Source organism: Rutilus rutilus (assembly GCF_951802725.1).
Source record: "Rutilus rutilus genome assembly, chromosome: 7".
NCBI lineage: Eukaryota > Metazoa > Chordata > Actinopteri > Cypriniformes > Leuciscidae > Rutilus > Rutilus rutilus.
In genome coordinates, this window is record NC_140221.1 from 35,322,049 (window position 1) to 35,346,010 (window position 23,962).

Here is a 23,962-nt window from a genome sequence, read left to right on the forward strand (position 1 = left end):
GGACATGCAAACGTCCATCACTGTGTTCGGGATGAGAGGAAATTAAATGTTTTTGGGGTTTTTTGTATTAAACGAAAATTTCTAATTTTTACCCTGAAATCCCATTAGTTTCCACTTGCTCCACAGTGAATGTGAATATGAAAAACTTTGTTAATATATATAAATATATTAACAAAGTTTTTCATATATATATACTGTATATATATGCATGCTATAATACTCTGTTTGGTTATAATTGGAAACTTTAGTTTTATTAATTTATTTTATTTTTACTTTTAGAAAGTATGAAATATTATAAAACAGTATATATAAAATATATACAAATATTTTAGCAATAATTTAAATAATTGCTTGCTACTACCCAGCAGATAATGTTAACTTTGATGTCAAATTTTATTTTTATTATTTATTTTGGTGATATAGCAGAACTGTAAAATGTACCAATTTTAATCTGCCAGACCTGATTCCCAACAACATAGAATCTGTGGAGCAAAACAGATGCAAATGTGTGATTTCAGGATGTTATGAGCAAGTTATCACAATTATTCACAGAGTTTTTTCCCCCCTTACACAAACACACACACACACACACACACACACACACACACACACACACACACACACACACACACACACACACACACACACACACACACACACACACACACACACACACACACACACACACACACACTTGCTCAACTGCCCCCACACCAGCTGTTTGGTTGTTGGTTTTGGCTGAATGATCGACTGCAAGCATAAAGCGATAAATCAGTCATCATGCAGTGTGACTGGACACCCACCTCACAGGTGTATTGTGGATACAGTTCCTGAGAGAGATCAGTGGTGGGACCAAAAGTGCCACCCATTTCTTTAGCAGAAGAAAAGCTCTGGTAAGCTGTACTGTCTGTATAAGACGCCCACCTGAGGTCCTCCATGCCCACCTGAGAGCTTCCGTACATGCAAGGCTGGTGCTGTGCGGTGTCCATACTGCAGGGTGAGAGCTGGTAGGTGAAGAGCTGGTAGGTGGGGTCATGAGTGTGTGGGGCTTCAGTGAGGGTGTGATCACCTGCAGAGAAAAATAAAAACCTGATTCAATCATTCCAGTAAAGACGTGGCAAATAAGAGCTGAAATGTGCATTTCTACTTTAAAAGAGTAGTTCGTTGCTTTGGGTTTATATACAGTAGTTGGTTGCTGCTAGCTTAGGAGACGGCCACTGACCTTTTGAATTAATAATAACATGCATCCAGGATGGCAAAAAAAGTTTACAGAGTGCTCTCTGCTGCATACAGAATAGAGTCTAGACAGCAAAAATGAAAAGGACAATGTTGGCTCCTAAAATAAAATATTTAGGAGCTCAATTACACTGTAAGTAAAATAAATAACAAAAGTGGTTTTATTTAAAAATATTTTTTTATCTAAAATACTTTTATCTAAAGTAATATGTTTTGCATAATACTTGTTCAAACCAATCACTTCAACAAAAATGTTACTATATTCTGTTTAATTTGTTAAACTAGTGCAAAATGCCCGTGCAAAATCAGTTTTTTAGTAATTGTTGGTTTGGTGTGTTTGAGTGCTCATTGTTACAATTACACAGCAAAAGTTCAGTGACATTTTTATTTGTGCATGGTAGAAAGCACAAAGTGAACTCAGAGAAAACACTACGCTTGAGCAAACAGTTTGTGAATAGGCAACTACAAATGATGCCTGTGAAAGAGACTGTGAACGCATTGAATAGGATATGTTTAGTTGGTGAATAGCATAGGCTACTATTACACAGTAGCGATAACGTTAAGCGCACCTGAATGAAATATAATATTCAGAAGTAAACAGCATAGCTGACTTACAGATTCACTTAACATCCACAAATGAATAAGCGCGTCGATTCAGGGAGCAGTGCAAAGTGCCCGTGCAAAATCAGTTTTTGTGAGCTGATTGCCGTCAAAAAAGTTCAGAAGATATTTCTTAGCGACGGCTGATTTCAACAGTTTCAATATGATAAAAAATAACTTTTATATTCAATGGATTAATTGCATTTTGAAAAAAAAAAAAGTGTCATGAATTTATTGCATTTTTTGGGGGAAATTATTGCATTTTTTGGGGAAAAAATATTTGAATTTGTTATGTTATTATAACCTAAAGATTCTATGTGAAAGTTTGACACAGAAAATAGTGGTTTTCATCTTGCCACTTTCTTGGTAAAGAAAACACATTTTTACTCAAATTAATCGGGGCTTTTAAATATAAATATATTATATATTAAATATTAAATATTAAATATAATTAATTAATTATAGGGGACAGATATTATAAGATTTTATCTTCTTTCTGTTCCCTTTTGCACATGGGAATTTAACTATCTAAAGAAGAAAATGAAATGTTTTGTGTTTTACCATGGAGCAAAAAAAAAAAAAAAAAAAAAAAAAAAAAGGATTTATCACGTTCTGGAACCAAACTATAATATTCATAAGTAAACAGTGTAGCTGACTGAGTGTTTATGTCAGAATGTTTATTTTTAAACCACAACCTTATAAAAATGATATATTTAACGATATCTTTTGCATTTCTCATCCAAACAACATCAAACTTGGCATTGCACGTGCCCGTGGCAAGACACCTGTCGAATTTGAAATCCATCGGACTAACGGTTCGAGAGATATGCAGTTAACAGACACACACACACACAGACAGACAGACAGACACACAGACAGACAGACGTTTCTGTAATTTATAGATAGATATAATATACAGAAGTAAACAGCGTAGGTGACTTACAGATTCAGTTAACATCCACAAATGAATAAGCGCGACGATTCAGGGAGCAGGCTACACAGTGAACGCCAAAAAAATGCTACGCTTGAGCAAACAGTTTGTGAATAGGTTACTACAAATGATGCCCGTGAATTCAGAAGTAAACAGTGTAGCTGACAGAGTGTTTATATCAGAATGTTTATTTTTAAACCACAACCTTCTTAGGGCTTCTTTGACCGATACAACCCTCTAATGTCAGAATGTTTATTTTTAAACCACAACCTTCTAAGTGCTTCTTTTACTGATATTTTTAACGATATCTTTTGCAGTTCTCATCCAAACAACGTCAAACTTGGCACTGCACTTACTCGTGCCCATAGCAAGACACCTGTCGAGTTTGAAATCCATTGGGCTAACGGTTCGAGAGATATGCGAATAGCAGACAGACAGACTTACAGACAGACACACATACATACAGACATACAGACGTTTCTGTAATTTATAGATAGATAGATAAACACATTTATTTTTGTTAAAAAATATACTGTCATTAAAATGTTCATTTGATAATGGTGGTGTGGCGCAATGGATAAGACACATGCCTTTGGTGTGAGAGACCCGGGTTCGAATCCACTGTGAGACACCAATGTGTCCTTGAGCAAGACACTTAACCCCTAGTTGCTCCAGAGGCGTGCAACCTCTGACATATATAGCAATTGTAAGTCGCTTTGGATAAAAGCGTCAGCTAAATGAATAAATGTAAATGTGATAAATACAGAAATAAAAAAGCAAAGATTCTAAAAGCTTTGAAGGAGATCCCATAATAATTTAATATGGCTCAAAATTAGATCAATTTAGTGCAGAAATTAGCACATTGCATTCCCTGATTCAAACCTCAACTCACAAGCAATGTCAACATTTTTGACTGACTCATTAAAAATAACCTGTTTGAATTTGAATCAGACATATTTGTCATATTTATCCCTATTCTTTTTTTTTTTTTTTATGCAGAAAATAAATGTTTTCTCATTTTGAAGGCTAACGTAGGTCACATACATCAAATTAAAAGGTATAAAGGAAATTACATGAATTTACACCTAACAAATCATAACAGTCGTAACATTTTATAATGGTTACTTTTAGCTTGCTTAGTTGGGGACACTTAATATTCAGCAATATTATTGACTTGACTGTGCTGACTCTATTGGACGAGAACTGAACTGAGCTGGATTTTCTCCAGAGCTGCTTTATAGATGAATTGAATTCATTCCATAATTGATGAACTTTACAGTTATTGAACCAAACTGAATCAACACTGAACTTATTTGACCTGGATGGTGACTATTTGCTATTGTCTTTTTAGAGCTGCTTTACAGCAGAATTGTATTCTGTTTGCATTACTGAATCTTTTTCCTGTTAACCAGTGTAAAGCAGCAGTGTAAAACAATCTGTACATTGTTTTTAAAAAAACACGAAAATTCCGAAGCAACACAAGAACGTACAAAATAAAAGTACAGTATAATAAAAGTATAAAAGTAACAAATAATAAAAATGTATAAAATCAAATTATGACATATTAAATTAGTAAAGTTTAAAGTCATTTAGAGAGGTATAAGGCACTCATCTTTTTAAGCTGCTGAAATTATTTATTGGAGCCACTATAACAAAACTACATTTGAGTAAATAAAACTTACCTTTAATCAAAATATTATAACACAAAAATACAAACTCTTTGTTTTGGACTATACCTGAAGTGTCGGAGCAGGTGTAGCCTGGACTGGGTTTTTGTGTCACAGTGTATTCTGACCGAGAGAGACAGTCAGGAGAGGGTGGAGCTACACGCTGCCTTGCAGTACTACGTGGTACAAGTGGATACTCCTTACTGTGGAAAAAAAAAAAAGGCATCAGAAACACTGATTCCTACAGCAGAGACCAAGACAATATTTGAGAAAATGATGATTAGAGGAAAAACTCGAAAGCTATATTCAGGATATTTCCAGGATATATCCAAGTGAATTATGGTACTTTTAGGGGAGGAGTCACAAAACACTGGCACTAGGGTTGATAGATCAGGGTGTTAAAAGAGAGAGAGCAGTCTCATGATTTGCATTGGCATGGTAGGGCGGCGAGGGTAAGGGATATCATTTGCACAGTACTGATCGTTTCTAATTAAATTGCTAAGCTAAGAGACAATTACAGTAGCTAAAAATCTTCTCTATACCCCCTTTCCAATCTGACCCATTCCTCTTTCTCTCTGTTTTCTCTCTCTCTCTCTCAAAAACGCATTTATTCAGACACACACACATTAGCCCTTCAGTGACCTTTCTGTGTGACAGTGTGTTGTGCCGCTCTGCTCTTAATATTGTTACACTATAAATATCCCTCTCTTGTGTGTCACATTCAATACTGTCAACATTCAACAGAAAGCTTTGACTTTTGTTCCCAAACCCTGCTAGTTAAAGTACAACATATTCTCTGTGTGTCTGAAACAACAACATTAGTGGCTACGAGATGCAACACACAATGACATGCAGGCACATACATACAAGAAAACTGAAAGAAAGCAAAAATACAGAACATTAATGATTCATCATTACTCGCTTCACAAACTGTTACGCTGCTGACATGATCTACTAAAGTCAAATATGTTTGCGTGTGGACATGCATTGATATGTTTAAAATATGTGCGCTCCACCTTGGCGTACGGGACATGCGATGCAATTCGACATCGTCGTTTCCACGGAAACCTTTAGCGAATGGATTATTCTCAATCTTCAGCTGAGTGATCTGAAAATAAAAGAGGATTTAAGATGAACACTTTATGCAAATCTATCCATTTATTTACGATCATAGGACTCCTGCTGCTTACTGTGTGGTTCTGGTAGGAAGTTACAGCGATGAAAGTCGTCTCAGGAAAGGAGTGTGTGCAGAAACTTGTGTTGCTGGAGCCAAAGCTGTTCCTCTCGTCTGCCTTCACGATGTGCAGGCGAGGTTGGTATTTATGCATGGAATTTAAAATGATCTGCAGCAAATAACAGGAAGAGATTTCCTGGTTAAGAAACTGAGGTGTAAACCTGTGGGGAGTTGAATCACATTCATCAGCAAATGAAATAACCAATTCAGTCTGATTGACATCATTACTTACATGTCCGAAAGGGTCCAGGTGGTTGTTGGTGAGTTTGAGTTTCTGGAAAGAGACGAGCTGTCTCATCCAATGAGCTCCTGAAGCCGGTGAGTCTGGGTGCACATAAAGTCGGCCTGGAATCGCCGGCTCAGCTTTACCACTGATGGACCTGCAGAGGAGATAGGAACGGGTTAGTAAACATTAAAGAAGATAAGGACTTTCTTTCTGCTCCACAACTCTTAGATAAAAGTTCAGGGTGCAAAATGAGCTTCTGTCTCAGAGTTTCTCTGTGTGGATCCTCCACTCACTGAACAATACAACCTAACCAAAGCTCATAATTATATGAGTCATGCATCATTTCACAACAACAACACAGTTCATTTTCTATTCAGTCATATTTACACTATGCATTCCTTTCTCTTTGCATTGATTTAGCTAAATCTCTCTCATTTTCATTCAGTCATGCTCAACAGCTCAATGCCCTACAATAATTAAAATGCTCACCACTCTGATTTTTTTTTAATAAAATGCCCATTTAATATTGTTGTAAAAGAATGAATCATCTTTATAAAAATGTTGACCCTTCTATTCATTTATGAATATTAATATTACAAGTTACATCAATTAAAATGTATGAATTTCACTGTAGTTCTTACCATTTGTTATCTGCAAATTTATACCGATGCTCGTCGGCTGAAATAATGTCCATCAGTAAGATATATTTTGCTTTGGGATTTAGGCCTGTTACCTTCACTTTGTAGCTGGGAAACATTCGTCTGTAAAAGATTAATGATGCATTATAGAGAGCTAACAACCAATAATAATAATAATACATAAATGCATGCATGCATACATACATACAACAATAATATTACAATGGAGTATTTTCTTGCTTGTCTCTGAGCACTGGAACATTTTCATGATCCATGAAGTCATTGCATGTAAAGAAAGAGCTTTTTCTTTTTTGCAATAATGCAATAATTGTAATGAGCTGCAGATTTATGTTGCTAATGAGAGTCCCTGAAACTATCACATATATTTAAAGACATTATTTGTTTATCAATTTCAATTTTATTCAATGTGGCCCACTCTAATTAAAAAGGGAATGGATTTTTTTGGAAATAAATCAAACCAAGTATTTTCTGGTATCCATCCAGCATATTTGAATATGATGACAAAGTTTGATGACAAAGTGTCACTCACCGGCCAGCTTTGGTAATGATCATCTCTGTAGAGACATCATGAAATTTCGCCCACAGATCTCTCTCGTGCAAATAAACTTTGATTCCCTCCATACCCTGCATCGACGAGGAAAAAAAAAGGGGGGGGGGGGGGGGGGGAATGGAAATTACTGCAGATTTTTTTTTTTTTTTATTCTGTCTGAATATGTTGACAAATAAAAATAATAAATATTAAAACATAATAATAATAATATATTATTTAAATAAAAGAAAGCGTTTCCTGTCTGGTAATTAATTTTTACGTTTTTTTAACCATACAGAATTTAGTTTTTTTAAATTAGTCCATACGATAATTGTGAAATAATAATATCGAATTTGAAAGCAAAATAAAAAGATATGCGTGTAAATTTTGAAGACACCCAACAACAAACGATCTAAATACACTACGTACTAAATACACGTAATATAAATAGGCCTAATACACTCATGTAATGAATGTGATGCTACAAAAATGTCTAGGCTATTTGTTTTGTAAACATTATTTATTCCCTTTTAGCTTTATCCGCGGAGTGAATATCATACGTGCAATAAACAATTTCCACATAAAATAAACAACAATACCACCACCAATAATAATAATAATAATAATCACAAAATGTAAAAAAAAAGAAAAAAAAAAGTGACAGCAGAATTATTGCCTTGCATACTCGGGGAGGCTGCACGTGCAGTCATGGCTGACCTGTTGGGAAGGCTGAGTTTGCAGTGGCGGCGACCCGGTTTTGCTCCGACCGTGATGCCCGGAATCTTTATCGTTCTCGAATTCCATCGCTGGAGAATCGCCGCCGGAACACGATTGTAGAGATCCGAACTCTAAATCCGCCATATCCCCGTCTGAGGTTAACTACGGCGAACTAAAAGATGCGCAATGGAAAATGGTAAAAAAAAAAAAAAAAAATCTCCAGATGTTAATTACAAATAAAACAAACAAATAAATAAATCCATAAAAAACTCAAATATGTTATTTTAAAAATGCGTTCAAAACAGCTGATTTCTTTAAATTCTTGTGAAATGTGATTAAGTAGGCTAGATAGGCTACTGTTTAGCCTTGATAAAAAAAAAAAAAAAAAAAAAAAGTTTCGGGTTTTCAGCTTGCGTTCGATGATAAATCTGTAGGCTAGAATTTTAGGACAGAATAAGAGCGACGTTTTTTGGCTGAAAATGTAAAACGTTTAACGTTAGCTATAAATAATATTATGTAGCTACATCGACTATTGGAAAATCTCGATTTGCAGGCTGCTTTATAGAAAAAAAAATGATCTTCATTTATTTCTATCCAAAGAAATACTTAGCTACATTTATTTTCTCTTTAACCTGTATTGTTCTCGCCCATAGGCATAGGCCTGTTTGGATTTTTGACGTCTCTTACCTCATCGTTATAAGGAGCTTTTCGTTGGTGAATTAATTCCGAAACAGATTTAAAATTCGTCCCCACTGATTTGTTAGGCAGTTTCTCCAACAGGCATTTTTTATCTCCGTGAAAACAAATGAGAATATTGGCAAAAGCGTTTAGAACGTTTTGATTTTTGAGTTTCTCTTCTCAGACACCTCTTTACCAAGCTCTGTCCCTTCTACTGTCGTGTCTCTCCATCTGATTTTTCTGTCTCCCATTAGCGGGATGCCTTCTATGTCGTCACACCTTTTTCATTCACACACTCATGACACGCTATGTCCAAACTCACACACGGCGACAAAATAAACACCACATTTCGCGAACTCCTATCCGTGATATATCTGCTTGTTGTTCCTATATGTGCTTCCCAAATACAAAAAAAAAAAATACAAAAAAATTAAGCCTAAAAAGCGTAAGAAGAGAAATTCACTATACTCACATTTATGGTGCAGAATTTATGCTCAGGGTGCAAATTGTGCGGTAAAAAATCGGCGCTTGTCAGTCAACATCACTGCGCGCGACGATTGCGCGCGCTGCGGGGTTAAAAGTTTAGGAGGTCGAAAGGAGGTAAGGCGAACGCTCTGTCCTCTCTCTCTCTCTCTCTCTGTCTGTGCGAATCCGCTTGTTTTTGTTTGTTGGTGATAGAAAACAAAATTCCCCTCAATGATAACTTTGGAAATATTATTTGATCTATTTAATGAGTGTGTCCAAGCACGCGCGTTCTCTGTGACTCGTGCACATTTCTAAACAGGCTTCCATAAATAAGACAAGTGGATGATAACAGGATAGCTTGCACTACTGAGCCCGAGCCGTGGGAACATTGCTCGTTAAGATAAGACAGTATAGGCTATCCCGCAATCGTGCGGCCGGCGAGATAACGTAGGCTACAGGACACACCACGGAGAGCGCGAATCTGACGCCGAGCTCGTGACTAGTCGGTATTTGGATTAGGCTCTGTTTAACGTTGACAGACAAGATCATTTGGCAAATCGGTTTTCCTTACAATTACTTCATTACTGATGACTATTATTTTCATTGTTGTTTCTGCTGAGAGTGACAGGTGAATATAAATCTCATCATATCGGTTGCTGTGGGCTGTCAGCCAGAATGGGCCTGACATGATCTGTAAACCAGACCTCGAACCACTTTTCATATTTTATTGATAATAAATTAATATAGGTCATGATTCATATCGGGAAATATTTCCAAACATATCAGTAGACAGCAGGCCCGGATTGGCTAATCGGGAGCACCGGGGAAATTCCCGGTGGGCCGGTCTGTTTTATTGGCCAGGAGGGCCGGTGTTGTCATGGCACTGGGTTGAATGCTTTCCTTATGGCTCCAGTCATAGCGCAGCCCCACTATTTTTTTTATTATTATTTTATCGCAGCCCCACAAAAAAAATAAAAATAAAGTCACTTTGTTAGAGATGTGCGAACAAAAAATAAGAGATACAAAACATGGATAATAGCCTATATCGCGACGATAACCGACCTCATCATCTGAGCTGCTTCAGCACTCAAACACCGCTCGTCGGCAATGGCAATGTTTGAGATGACCGATCAAAGCAAGCGGGATTTAAGTTCACAGAAGCGCGAGCCGCGGCCGCGCGCGAATCCCAACGCGACGCTTCACGAGATAAGGTGCGTGGCTAAACTAAACGGCTGTTTTACGATAGAAATTTTAAACGACCGACATAAATAATCACTTTACAAAGACTGTATCAATAAGCTCATCTTCAGGAAGGGGAGATTTACAGGTAAAGATAAAGAGACTGAGAGAAGAAGAACGAGAGAAGGAGATGGAGATGAGAGAGAAGAGCAGGTAGAGCAATAGCCTATTGCATAATAATGAGAATAACTTTATTACAATGGATTCCTATTTAACACAGTCAGATGTTTATGGAAGCTTGTTTCCGCCACAAAATAAAAAAAATGATAATTGCGACTTTTTATCTCACTTTTATCTGACTTTATTTCTCAGAATTGCGAGATACAAAGTCAGAATTGCGTGAAATAAAGTCGCAATTGCGTGTTATAAAGTCAGAATTGCGAGATATAAATTCAGAATTGCGTGAAATAAAGTCACAATTGCGTGTTATAAAGTCAGAATTGTGAGATAAAAAAAAAAGTCCGTCTTTTTTCCCCCTTAGAATAGGAATTTATATCTCACAATTGTGAGTTTATATCTCACAATTCTGAGAAAATATGTCAGAATTGCGAGATATAAACTCGCAATTGCGTGTTATAAAGTCAGAATTGCGTGATATAAAGTCGCAATTGCGAGAAAAAAGTCAGAATTCTGACTTTATAACACGCAATTGTGACTTTATTTCACGCAATTCTGACTTTGTATCTCGCAATTCTGAGAAATAAAGTCAGAATTGCGAGATGTAAACTCGCAATTGTGAGATAAAAAGTCGCAATTATCATTTATTTATTTTTATTTTGTGGCGGAAACAAGCTTCCATATTGGGGGAAGTGCCAGATAGCCCTTGAAAGATTGGGCCTTATACACTGAGGGTTTAATTACACTATTTTAATAGTCAGTCGGGAACTAAAGTGGGCCGGTCTAAGGCATGAAACTCCAGGGCTGAAAATGAGTCCCAATCCGGCCCTGGTAGACAGATAGGCAACATATATGCAGTAGCTGATATTGTCAACTGATATTGTCGTGTAGGCTACTTATAGCGTTACACAAGTGCACCTAGTGCACTTGTGTAACGCTATAAGTCTCCTTTTGTTTATAAACGTCTACATTAGTGTGCACTACTTTTAGAGCTCCATAGCCAACGGAAATGACGCTTAAATATCCAATGAAATATTGATGTTCAAATAGCCTAACTGTCTACAACCATTCTCCTCAGACGCAGGTTGAGACACAGTTAAGTTATTAATTACGATGCTTCCCGCGGGGAAACCCGTTTTCATGTCTGGACATTTCACAGTTATTTTGTTTTCAAAGAGGAAAAAGGAAAATACACAGTTGTGTAGCGCAAATGTCTTCCAGCTATGAAAACGCTTTTTTTATCAAAGGACTCAACATACTTAAACATTCAAAGGTAGCGTACGACTAGCACGGACATCGTGTTAGCTAAAATATAGTGTTTGTTGGTGATTTAAAATTCCATAATTTATTTTTGATCGCAGTTGTATCTAAGTTTCTAGAGGCAAATGTATGGCAAGCCGTTTTAGCTTAAATTTTACCCAGCGTTACTCGTCGTAATTGCATTTTTACTAGTAAGAATTCAATTAGAGAGCTCTACAATTAAATTCTTACTAGTAGCAATTACAGTTAGAGAGCTCTCTAATTCAATTCTTACTTGTAACAATTCTAATTAGAGAGCTCTAATGAATTTTTACTAGTCATATGTCTCCATTGACTTCCATTCATTTTTAATTACGGAGCTTATGGCATATGGCAAGCCGTTTTAGCTTAAATTGTACCCAGCGTTACTCGTCGTAATTGCATTTTTACTAGTAAGAATTCAATTAGAGAGCTCTACAATTCAATTCTTACTAGTAGGAATTACAATTAGAGAGCTCTCCAATTCAATTACTACTAGAATTACAATTATAGAGCTCTCTAATTCAGTTCTTACTAGTAACAATTCCAATTAGAGAGCTCTACAAATGAATTTTTACTAGTCGTATGTCTCCATTGACTTCCATTCATTTTTAATTACGGAGCTGTACAATTGAATTGTTACTAGTAAGAATTACAATTAGAGAGCTCTACAACTGAATTGTTACTAGTAAGAATTCCAATTAGAGAGCTCTCTAATTCAGTTGTTACTAGTAAGAATGTAATTGCAGAGCTCTTTAATTCAATTACAGAGCTCTGCAATTATACATATCTTTAGTTCATATTTTTACTAGTAAAAATTCAATTAGAGAGCTCTGTAATTGCATTCTTACTAGTAAGAATTATTAGAGAGCTCTCTAATTGTAATTGTTACTAGTAATAATTGAATTAGAGAGCTCTCTAATTGTAATTCTTACTAGTAACAATTCAATTGTAGAGCTCTCTAATTGTAATTCTTACTAGTAACAATTCAATTGTAGAGCTCCATAATTAAAAATGAATGGAAGTCAATGGAGACATACGACTAGTAAAAATTCATTTGTAGAGCTCTCTAATTGGAATTGTTACTAGTAAGAATTGAATTGTAGAGCTCTCTAATTGAATTCTTATTAGTAAAAATGCAATTACGACGAGTAACGCTGGGTACAATTTAAGCTAAAACGGCTTGCCATAGGAGCTCTACAATTGAATTTTAACTAGTAACAATTCCAATTAGAGAGCTCTCTAATTAAATTCTTACTATAGTAGAGGTCCTGGGTAAGATTTGTATGCACTTCATTTAGCGGATAATATCTCAACTGTTATAGACTAATATGAAACCATATTGAACAACGTGGGATGTGTGCCAAAATCTCTACCCGGGATGAAAGTCCTGAAAATGACCACAACCGGTGACACTATCAGCACACTACAGGTGAATGGGACTTTTTTTTTTCTTTATAGATATCCTCATACATTTCTACCAGTTTAATCTTTAATCTAAATGTCCTGTTTTGTGCTATATTGAATGGAAAATTATAAATACAATTGTATACAAACAAGGGACTTTTTTAAAAGAAAGAAAACAAGCATTTGATTAATATACAGACATTTTATATCCAACCTTGCTATTATCATTGGAATGTTAACTTAAAGTGAGAAATACAAAACATATTGACAAAACATTCTTTCAGTTTTGATCCTACTTGATCTCAGTGCCGCTTTTGAAACTGTTGATCACTCAATTTTAATTACTCGTCTTGAAACTGTTTTTGGGGTTTCAAATACTGTTCTTAATTGGTTTAAGTCCTACCTTTTTGATCGGAAGCAGTTCGTTGCCATGGGTGGATTTAGATCTGAGGTTAATGTTGTGCAGTCTGGCGTCCCCCAGGGGTCAATTTTGGGCCCTCTTCATTTTAATATGTATGTTTATCCTCTTGGCCAGCTTTTGAAATCACTTGGTCTAAAATTTCACTTCTATGCAGATGATACCCAGATCTACATTCATTTTAGACCTAATGATATTGTGCCGGTTAATTTTCTCTCTGGGTGTATTTCTAAGATGAAGGAATGGATGACAGATAATGTTCTTTGTCTTAACAGTGAAAAGACTGAGATTATGCTTGTTGGTTCACCCCACCAACTACGCAAAGCAGTAACTCTAACTCTTGATGGCTCAAATGTGGAGTTTCAAACAAATCTAGGAGTAATTTTTGATGCCAATCTAACGTTTGAGCCACATGTTCTGAATACTGTTAAAATTTCATTCTTCTATTTCAGAAATATTGCCAGATTGCGTCCAATGCTGTCGTTTACTATTGCTTACTATTACTGTAATGTCTTGTTAGCTGGCGTGTCAAAAGCTACCTTAAACAGAATGCAGGTTTTGCAAAATTCGGCTGCCCGAATCCTTACTAGAACTAATATACGAGACCATATTACTCCCGTTTTGGAGTCTTTGCACTGGCTTCCCATTAGGTTTAGGGTGGACTTCAAAATTTTGATGCTTACTTACAAGGCACTGCATGGTTTGGCACCTCAATACTTGACCGAGCTTTCAACTCCATATACTCCAAAACGTGATCTTCGTTCTTCGGAAACTGGTCTTTTAACTGTTCCCTCAACTCGTTTAAGATTAATGGGAGACGGCTTTTTCTTCATTAGCTCCAAAACTTTGGAATTCTCTACCGACTGAGATTAGGCAAGCTAAATGTTTTGGTTTTTAAATCACAGCTTAAAACTATTTTTTTTAGGTTAGCTTTTAATTTGTTTATTGTCTTTTATGTTTATTTTAGTGTATTATGTCTCTTTGTGTGCTCTATCTTTGTAGTTTTAATTGTTTCTGTACAGCGCTTTGAGATGTACATTTAAAGGCGCTATAAAAAATAAAGGTTATTATTATTATTACAAAACAACAGGTTTATTCCCTGTGTTGCAAGGTAAAACTTTCGCAACAGATTCCATGTATGGGGATGATGATAAGAGCTCATTCAGTTATAGGATTTTTACAACTATTGCCTCCCTTGCATTTGCAGTACTTGCAACAACGGATACCAGCTACCCGACAGGGACACCCATTCTTGTGTGCATCTGGCAAACCTTCAGGTTTTGAGATTACAATCTCAGGGAGTAATAAACTGTCCTTTCTTACAAAACCATAAGCATCTGCATTTAAGATCGAGGTGGCGTCTGTAAAATGGTGCTTGGACCCAAAGCTGCTGTTGATAATAGGCTCTTTGTATATGTTTTCTTGCATTAGTTGAGGTGCAAGCGGTCCTCTCAAAGTCCATCTTAAAGGCATTACTATCGAACGCAGCCATGCGCAGGTCGTCAAATTGTTTTTTAGCCATTTTCTTTATATCAAATAAGTGCTTACACTCTTCTATGACCTTATAGCATGGTCATTGTAAACATTGTGATCACCTCAGAAAATCTGTAGCTTCTAGGGTTTATATGTACGCATATTTAATGAGATATTGCCTAATTTGCATAATTTATTTTATTTTCAAGACAAAAAGTATTTCTCTTAATATGAAGATTAAACTGGTAGAAATTTATGAGGATATCTATAAAAAAAAAAAAAGTCCCATTCACCTGTAGTGTGCTGATAGTGTCACCGGTTGTGGTCATTTTCAGGACTTTCGTCCCGGGTAGAGATTTTGGCACACATCCCACGTTGTTCAATAGGATCATATTAGTCTATAACAGTTGAGATTTTCTCCGCTAAATGAAGTGCATACAAATCTTACCCAGGACCTAGACTACTAGTAAGAATGCATTGCAGAGCTCTCTAATTGAATTTTTACTAGTAAAAAAACAAATTAAAGATATGTATAATCGCAGAGCTCTGTAATTGAATTAAAGAGCTCTGCAATTGCATTCTTACTAGTAACAACTGAATTAGAGAGCTCTCCAATTGGAATTGTTAGTAATAATTGGATTAGAGAGCTCTCTATTTAAATTGTTACTAGTAAAAATGCAATTACGACGAGTAACGCTGGGTACAATTTAAGCTAAAACGGCTTGCCATACAAATGAACCAAAACTCCCACCACTAAAGAGCAGGGTCAGTCAGTGAAATTAAGAAAGTTAACAGCCTTGATCAACATGTATTTTAAAGTAGACTAATATGTAGATGGTGCAGACTTTTTTAAATATTGTGTATAATCAATAAGTATTTTCTTCCCTTGTACATGTTAAAGAAATAAAAATAAAACCATATGTAATACCTGTAGCCTTTTATATAAAATATATATATAAGTTACGGGGCTCTGTAATCTAGTTGGTGATCATGTCAAGACACCATTAAATAAAATTACTTTGATGATTGCTTTTTGCCTGACTTTATTTATATATGTGACCTTAAAGGAATCCAAAAGTAATCAGATTACATTACTTTCATAATGTGGTGCTTGGATTACATTACTGAATACTTTTTTTATGAAGTAATTTGTAACTGCAACAGAATACATTTTAAAAGTAACCCTCCCAACCTTATATAATAATTGGAAAAACAAGCAGGTGTGCAGTTTATACATGAAATGCTTTACTTGTTCTGTATTCAGACAAGATACAGTCGTCAGTATTATTTTTCCTTCATTAAGGCAAACGGCATAGACCTATCAAACCAAGCTCTGCCATCTCACATACTTCTCCAGTGTAAGCTGTAGGATAGTTAGGTGCATTCTCTGAGCTCGTTTGAGGGGTTAGTTCACCCAAAAACGAAAATGTCTGTTGTTAATGACTCACCCTCATGTCGTTCCAAACCCGTAAGACCTTCGTTCATCTTCAGAACACAAATTAAGATATTTTTGATGAAATCCGAGAGCTTTCTGACCCCCCCATAGACTGCAATGTAATTGACACGTTCAGGCCCAGAAAGGTAGTGAAGACATTGTAAAAATAGTCCATGTGACTACAGTGGTTCAACCTTAATATTATGAAATGACGAGAATACTTTTTGTGTACAAAAACAACAACAAAGCAAAACAAAAGTGATTTTGTTCAACATTTTCTTCTCTGTTTACGTGAGCACCACGACGCACATGTGATGCTGATGCAGGAGCCGGCGTTCTGGCGTAGAACCCAGAAGAGCTGCACTGTGTTTACAACGTGAACAGCGTCAGAGACTGACACAGAAGAGAAGAAATTGTTGAATAAAGTCGTTATTTTTGCGCACAAAAAGTATTCTCGTCGCTTCATTAAAATTAAGGTTGAACCACTGTGGTCACATGGACTATTTCAACAAAGTCTTCACTACCTCTCTGGGCCCTGAAATTGTCAATAAAGTTGCAGTCTATGGGGGGGTTAGAAAGCTCTCAGATTTCATCAAAAATAACTTAATTTGTGTTCCAAATATGAACGAAGTTCTTAGGGGTTTGGAACGACATGAGGGTGGAGTAATTAACAACATAAATGTCATTTTTTTGGGTGAACTAATCCCTTAAGTAGCATGGGAAAAAAGAAACATATCTCAAAGAACAAACACACTGACCCACACAGACATAAGCAAGAAACAACGAAAATATGGTTCAATAGGCTGATTGTTCAGGCCAATTCCACAGTACCCACTTACTAGGACTTGAGTGTGTGTTTTCAGCCCAATCTGAAGGGCACTTTGCAGATCTGTGTTCAAGCAAACAAAAACACTGCCTAACTGTAAACATGAACAAACATCTTAACCACAACTTTTTTTTGTTGTTGTTGAAATGACCTAATTTGTCCACTCAGATTTTGGCTTTTGCCTTGTCAAGACCCTGAAAAGATGAAAATCAATAAAGTAAAAAAAAAAAAAAAAAAAAAGTTAATAAAACCTGAGAAGAGGAACAAAAAGGAAGAAAAAAATCCAGCTGCCATAACAACGGCAATCTAAAGGGGCCTAACCCATCTCTATTCTTTTCCAATCTTGCCACATGTTAGTAATTATATTCTATAACAAAAATAAGATACAAAACTCATAAACGTCCATCGTACCTTAAGTTAAACAGTAAACTTGGAGTTAAAATACCAACAAAAATCCAGTTTTACAGGAGATTTTCCATTATAAGCATTACAAGGTTTTTTGTCTAATTGTTGCTTTAAATGGTTTCTAAGGAAATAACAGACAGACAAACATGCAAGTAACATTTATGCAACAGTGTGACGGGTGAAATTCAATGAGTGGATAGTAGATGGAAAACAAGATGATAGAAGTATCAAACTATTACATTTCACAATGTTCTTGGGGAAAAAAGGCGAGTCAGCACATGCAGCAGAAAGGGGGAAAACTTTCATTCTTTTCATTCACTGTCCAGGATATGTCTTCAGTTAAATGATGCGTGTGTGAGACTCTTACGTGTGACAGACTCAGCAATGGTTCTCCATCATGTGAGTCTGTACACTGATGACGTGTGTGTGTGTGTGTGTGTGTGTGCGCGCGCGCGTCTGCATGTATGTGCGTGTTACAAAGGGACGTGGCTGAACAAGTAGGAGACCGACTCCCCATTATGAGTTCGTCTGATGGCTTCAGCCAGGATCATAGAAATGTCGATCACCTGGAGAGGGAGAGAAAAATAAATAAGAGTAAAGAAAAAAAAACCACTATCTGTAAAACAACCAAATCAGATATAATATTCCAGAAGTTAAAACCAGATTACACTACTGTTCAAATGTTTGTTTGTTGTTGTTTAATACTTTTATTCAGCATTATATGCATATTAAAATTATATTTATCCTTATGCATTAAATTGCTGTTCTTCGATATTCATAAAAAAAAATAAAAAAAAATGCTGAAAATAATTGTCACAAAAAATATTCAGTGGCACCATTCATTCATAGTAATAAGCATTCATTTATAGCAAATATACTGATATTAATAAGAAATGTTTCCTGAATACCAAATCAGCATATTAGAATGATTTCTGAAAGATCATTTGTCACTGAAGACTGGAGTAAAGCTGAAAATTCATCATTGTCATCACAGGAATAAATTACATTTTAAAATATATTCAAATAGAAAACTCTTATTTTAAATTGTAATAATATTTCACAGTATTCCTGTATTATATAATATATTTCACTATATTTACTGTATTTTTACTCAAATAAAATCTAGCCTCAGCTAACTTTTAAACAATAGTGTACATGTATTACAAATGTATGGTAAAATTGTGAGACCATAATAGAGTTGCATATCATCACTGATTTGATTCAGATTCACAAGCTTGAGATTCGATTCTGACTTTGAAACACATATTATACAATTATTGCATAATCATGTGATTATGTATAATTACAATACCGCGTGACCGGAAACATTTGTTTGAATTCTTTTTTTAAAATAGATTTTGAAGAATCGATATTTAAATTGATTGTTATTATTTGGAAATTATTACCCATCCCTAAACCATAACAGTTTTTTTTTTATATGATAAATGTCTGTGCCTGAATCTTGTTGCAGTGTTTGATTTTGTCCTCCTGTGGAATTGTGTTGGTGACCACGACGGCCTCAAAGTTGGCATTGTTGATCCGAGAAATGGCAGGCCCAGAGAAGATACCGTGAGTCAAGATGGCGTAGACTTTAGTGGCTCCTGCAGACACCAGTCTGATAGAGGACAGAGACGCACATATGCGGTTAAAAAACAGACAGGCCTGTATGGAGGCATGACAGATTACTAGGATAATCATGAATGTGCATGTGTTTGAGCATGAAAGTGATCGTGTATCATGCGAGTCCTCACTTGTCAGCCGCGTGACATACTGTCCCACATGTGTCCGCCATGTCATCCACTAAAATCGCCACTCGGTCCTTCACGTCCCCAACCAGCACCATGCGATCCACCTCATTGGCCTTCTTCCGCTCCTTGTGGATTAGGGCAAAGTCCACGTTCAGTCGGTCAGCGATGGATGTTACTCTGATAAAATGAACACACGATTCTTAGGTAGCATTCTGTACAACAGTGAGAAATGACAATGGATGCATTCAGGCTTCTCTGCAAGTATCATATACAGACATCACAGATAGGCCACATGCGCAAATGTCAGTAAAAACAAGTACAAACTCCAGTCACAGTGTGTGTAAGATCACTCACTCACTCACTCGAGTGCCTTAAATTGTTACAAAAGGGGGCGCTGCAGTCAGTCCATTTCTCCAGAAACAAATCACATGATGTAATCAGCGTGATTAAATTAGCCAAGCTTTAAAAGGCTTCAAACAGATTTGAAAAAAAAAATGCCCACCACTATAATGTACAGCTAAAGGTTTAGGCCAAGCCATCGACTGTTAGCAGAGAATCACACACTCACACACAAACACACAAAAAACCTGACATTTCCTCACCCTCCACACCTAAAAAGAGTAAAACACACTCATGTCCATCGTCTTGAAAGAGCCTTATCAACATTATGAACTATAATTCTCCAGGTTTAACAACCTGAAAGGGTTATGTTGCTTTAAATCATATTATTTGCAATCCAATACTTAAAAAGATCACAAAATACATCATTTAAAAAAAAAAAGACTTTTTAAACAAACTGGAAATGAGAAGGATAAACAGAGAAATCTAAATGACAAGAATGACAGTGAAACAAGAAAAGAAATAAGTGAGGAAGAGAATGGGTCTCATTCAATGATAATTGTGTAAATAATTCAAATTTATACATGGTGGTCCAAATTTAGACCACGTGCATACAGACACTCGTTTGTTCTTAACCTTATTGGAATGTTAATGAATTTGGATTATCCTGAATTCGCCACCGGTTAGTAATTTGTGTAAAACACACCCAAACCATTTCCATATGTGGTGTTTCCACACAGCTTCTGGTCACTCAGCAAACATAGAAATATTATTAGGCCTTACTTACTTTTTCCTCATAAAAGAAAAAAGGTTTATTATATATAATATAATATAATATAATATAATATAATATATACACACACTGACTTAAGACATAAGTGACTATGTTAACTTGCCAAGACAGGCCTTTCAACAATTTAGTTTGAATAGGTCTGTTCAAGCGCAAGATGACGTGAAAGAGCTCAATTCAGTATCGCGCACTCACTGAGACGTGTGCTTCGAGTAACAAATTGAGTTCCCTTTCACGTCTTCTTGTGCTTGATTATATAAATTGACAATGCTTTAACTTTCATGATGATGCATCACTGGCCCGTCAACTTTCCTGAGCGTTGTTTACTTTAAAATGAAAATTACCCCATGATTTACTCACCCTCAAGCCATGTATATGACTTTCCTATACTATACTATACACCAAGTATATGACAAGGTGTATGGCTTTCTTCTTTCAGACGAATTACAATCGGAGTTATATTAATAAACACCCTGACGCTTGCAAGCATTATAATGACAGTGGATTGCAACCATCAGATTGAAGCTCAAAAAGTGCATCCATCCATTATAAAAGAACTCCACATGGCTCCCGGGGGGTTAATAAAGGCCGTCTGAAGCAAAGCGATGAGTTTGTGTAAGAAAAATATTCATATTTAACACGCTACAAAGTAAAATTCATGGCGTAGCGGAAATATCAGCAGTACGTCACATTACTCGCACAAGTTGCGCTTTACACTGAAGTACAATCCGTATGTTCTTTTGGCCGGAAGCTAGTTATTTTACTTCAGTTTTAAACATGAATATTTTTCTTACACAAACTCATCGCTTTGCTTCAGAGGGCCTGTATTAACCCCCCGGTGCTCTTTTATAATGGATGGATGCACTTTTTGAGCTTCAATCTGATGGTTGCAATCCAGTGCCATTATAGCGTCAGGGTGTTTATTAATATAACTCCGATTGTATTTATCTGAAAGAAGAAAGTCATACACCTAGGGAGTAAAATGAGTAAATCATAGGGTAATTTTCATTTTAAAGTGAACTACTCCTTTAAATGTTTTCACAATACTGCATTGTTAGAATTCATAAAAATGTTACCGGCCAACTGGCGATTGACACCGTTTCATATACTCGCCAACAACATTTTTATTCACATGTGGTGCTTGGCGAGTGTTAATTTTAGGCCCTAAACATAAATATAAATATATAAACATGTAAATAAATATATATAAAAACGTTTATAAGACCACCGAGACCGTGATTTTCGCCTATGTCTGGTTTCAGTTGATGTTCCATTTATTGTGAAGTTATTCTAAACTTTTGGTACAACAATTGATGAATCATGATTTATTTGTTTGTGAAAACCTTTGTACGCAGGTATCACACATATTTCTGCATACACAGGGGTCACTGAACGAGACCCTATGTTTTTGAGAGAGAGGCAGGAGAGGAAATAGAAAAACACACCTCTTGGCTCCACCGGCATCAGGAGAAACAATGGTGCAATTCTTCCACTCATTGATGTTTTCCTTTATCCATTTGAGGACTGCTGGCTCAGCATACAAGTTATCAACTGGGATGTCAAAGAATCCCTGACAAAAAAAACAAAACACATTGACTTAAAATCATACCTTGAGCAAAAACGTAATAAAATAAAAATAAAGTAAAAAAACCTTTGTGTCCAAGTCTGGAAACTATAAAATGTAATGCCCACCCAGTTTTACATGTGCCTGACTGTAGGGTTATGTCACTGATCTCTGTTCGTGAGAGATAAGGGTTTGTTTTGAGCCTGTAGAGGGAACAGGGAAGGCATTTTACTGTGTGTACCTGAATTTGAGATGCATGTAGGTCCATAGTGATGATGTGGTCTGCTCCGGCTACAGACAGCATGTTGGCGACCAGCTTGGCTGAGATTGGAGCCCGACTCTACCAGACAAAATTTTCACTCGTAACTAAACATACACTCATAAACAGGTATCATCACGACCATTAACAGGAAAAGAGCAAGCATAATTAGCCATGCCTTATAAGTTGCCAAGAGCCCAGAAAAGGAGAATACAAGAAACACACACTGACGCCACAGAAAAAAGACTTACAGAAAGTAGCCCACATGGATCCACCAACAGTGATGTGATTAATGTATGACCAACTGTGTGTACATGTTAATAAGCAAGCTGTTTCTCTCACCCCCACCTTGTCCTTCTTGTCCTGCCGAGCGTAGGGAAAGCAAGGAATGACCGCGGTGACTCTGGATGCTGACGCAATCTTACAGGCATTGATCATGATCAACAGCTCCATAAGATTGTCGTTTATCTCGCCGCAGCCACTCTGGACAATATATACATCTTCTCCACGCACACTCTCTCCTATCTCTACACTACACACAAAAAACAGACAAAAAACACACAGATAAGGCTGAGTCTCAATCACTAAAGACAGTACACAATAAATCTATATTTGTCAGCCTGATTAAAGGGGAGTATCTGATACGAGCTGATATTTGGTCCTCACTGGTGATCAGACTGTTAACCTGGCATTGCAAAAACAAACTGAAACTGTTGCGTCAAGAACCTGGCTACGTTTATCAAAAGTCAGGAGCAGATAAAGAGTAAGAGACATTTTATCTTAGGGTCACAAGCCTTCCACTCATCTTGAGCTAAATGTCAATTATATAAACAGACAGCAGAGCCAACATGATTTTTCATGTCTATATATGAGAGTTGTGTATTTTTATTTTATTTTATTACGTGTAATGTGTACATCAATATTACGACTATTAATAATAAATAATAATACAGCTGCATTTCAAAAGCGCACAATTAATAACGGTATGACTCCTCACGTGGCAGAGGAGGCCAGACAGGACGTTTCAAATTAGCATTAGCGGCCCTACAGTCACATGCTTAACGCAGGTGCATGCTGGGAAACTGAGTCTGTTGCATGTTTGAGGTGCATTGCGCCAGACGACATCTTCCAATTCAGAAAACTACAAACTAAAAAAACAAAACATGGTTACCATGTGTTTACCATTCCGTGTACCCTAGCCAAAACATTACGGGAAAACATAGTTTCAGTATCAAATCTGACTGAAAATAACTCACCAGGTTTCCTGATTGCTGAATTTTTTGGTGACCACTTTCCCCAGCTCGAGTCCCAGTCGGTCTGCGATCTTCTGCGACAGATCCGGATGCGAACTGCCGCTGAAAATCTTTATATTTGGCATTCTTGGCTGATCCGTGGTGCCTATAGTGTCGGGGTGCTGTACAGTGTTTTTTACAAAACACTGTAAGTGAAATTCTCTTCTGATTCAATGTTAACCTCAATAAAGTGAGTGCAGAGAGGGCCTTGGTACCGGTTGGTTATCTGATTTCGGGTCCGTCCACGCAGCAAATGTACTATGTGCCCTTGTGGCCCCGCCCCCTTCAAGCAAAAACACACCCATAAACTGTGGCGCTCGTCAATTTCTGGGATATGATTGGATACATTTCTAGGGGCTTGATGACTGGCAGCTAAACAGACAATGATGTTCCAGTTTACAGTTTCAGCGTAATGTAACTATATTATAAA

At 36.5% G+C, this 23,962-nt stretch overlaps 2 protein-coding genes across 5 annotated transcripts; both read right to left on the reverse strand.

Moving 5' to 3' along the window:
• Window positions 1-363: 363 nt before the first annotated feature.
• Window positions 364-9,122, reverse strand: tbx5b (T-box transcription factor 5b; the record flags this gene model as incomplete). 3 transcript variants are annotated; one of them, XM_084413955.1, is made up of 10 exons in its annotated part: window positions 8,950-9,122; window positions 7,800-7,971; window positions 7,083-7,177; window positions 6,536-6,655; window positions 5,901-6,048; window positions 5,625-5,777; window positions 5,451-5,542; window positions 4,504-4,637; window positions 804-1,069; window positions 364-482 (listed from the first exon to the last, which is right to left on the reverse strand). In XM_084413955.1, the coding sequence occupies exons 2-10, from the start codon at window positions 7,941-7,943 to the stop codon at window positions 447-449; spliced, it is 1,188 nt and encodes a 395-aa protein (XP_084270081.1). In that variant the 5' UTR covers window positions 7,944-7,971; window positions 8,950-9,122. The 3 variants fall into 3 exon arrangements, with proteins under 3 accessions (XP_084270081.1, XP_084270080.1, XP_084270079.1); XM_084413954.1 differs by lacking the exon at window positions 8,950-9,122 and adding an exon at window positions 8,487-8,732; XM_084413953.1 differs by lacking the exons at window positions 364-482; window positions 8,950-9,122 and adding an exon at window positions 8,487-8,732 and having other exon boundaries at window positions 699-1,069.
• A 6,975-nt stretch (window positions 9,123-16,097) lies between these two features.
• prps1a (phosphoribosyl pyrophosphate synthetase 1A) lies at window positions 16,098-23,823 on the reverse strand. 2 transcript variants are annotated; one of them, XM_084415380.1, is made up of 7 exons: window positions 23,497-23,823; window positions 22,589-22,772; window positions 22,223-22,321; window positions 21,863-21,987; window positions 19,292-19,465; window positions 18,996-19,155; window positions 16,098-18,106 (listed from the first exon to the last, which is right to left on the reverse strand). In XM_084415380.1, the coding sequence occupies exons 1-7, from the start codon at window positions 23,616-23,618 to the stop codon at window positions 18,014-18,016; spliced, it is 957 nt and encodes a 318-aa protein (XP_084271506.1). In that variant the 5' UTR covers window positions 23,619-23,823; the 3' UTR covers window positions 16,098-18,013. The 2 variants fall into 2 exon arrangements, with proteins under 2 accessions (XP_084271506.1, XP_084271505.1); XM_084415379.1 differs by having other exon boundaries at window positions 22,583-22,772; window positions 23,497-23,819.
• Window positions 23,824-23,962: the final 139 nt, after the last annotated feature.

Coding starts and splice junctions, on each gene's coding strand:
- prps1a (XM_084415379.1), bottom strand. CDS start 23,618: ATGCCAAATATAAAGATTTTCAGCGGCAGTTCGCATCCGGATCTGTCG. Junction 22,322..22,582: donor ACAAGAAGGACAAGGTGGGG/GTGAGAGAAACA, acceptor TTTGTCTGGTAG/AGTCGGGCTCCAATCTCAGC. Junction 18,107..18,995: donor AACACTGCAACAAGATTCAG/GCACAGACATTT, acceptor CTCCCTCTCCAG/GTGATCGACATTTCTATGAT.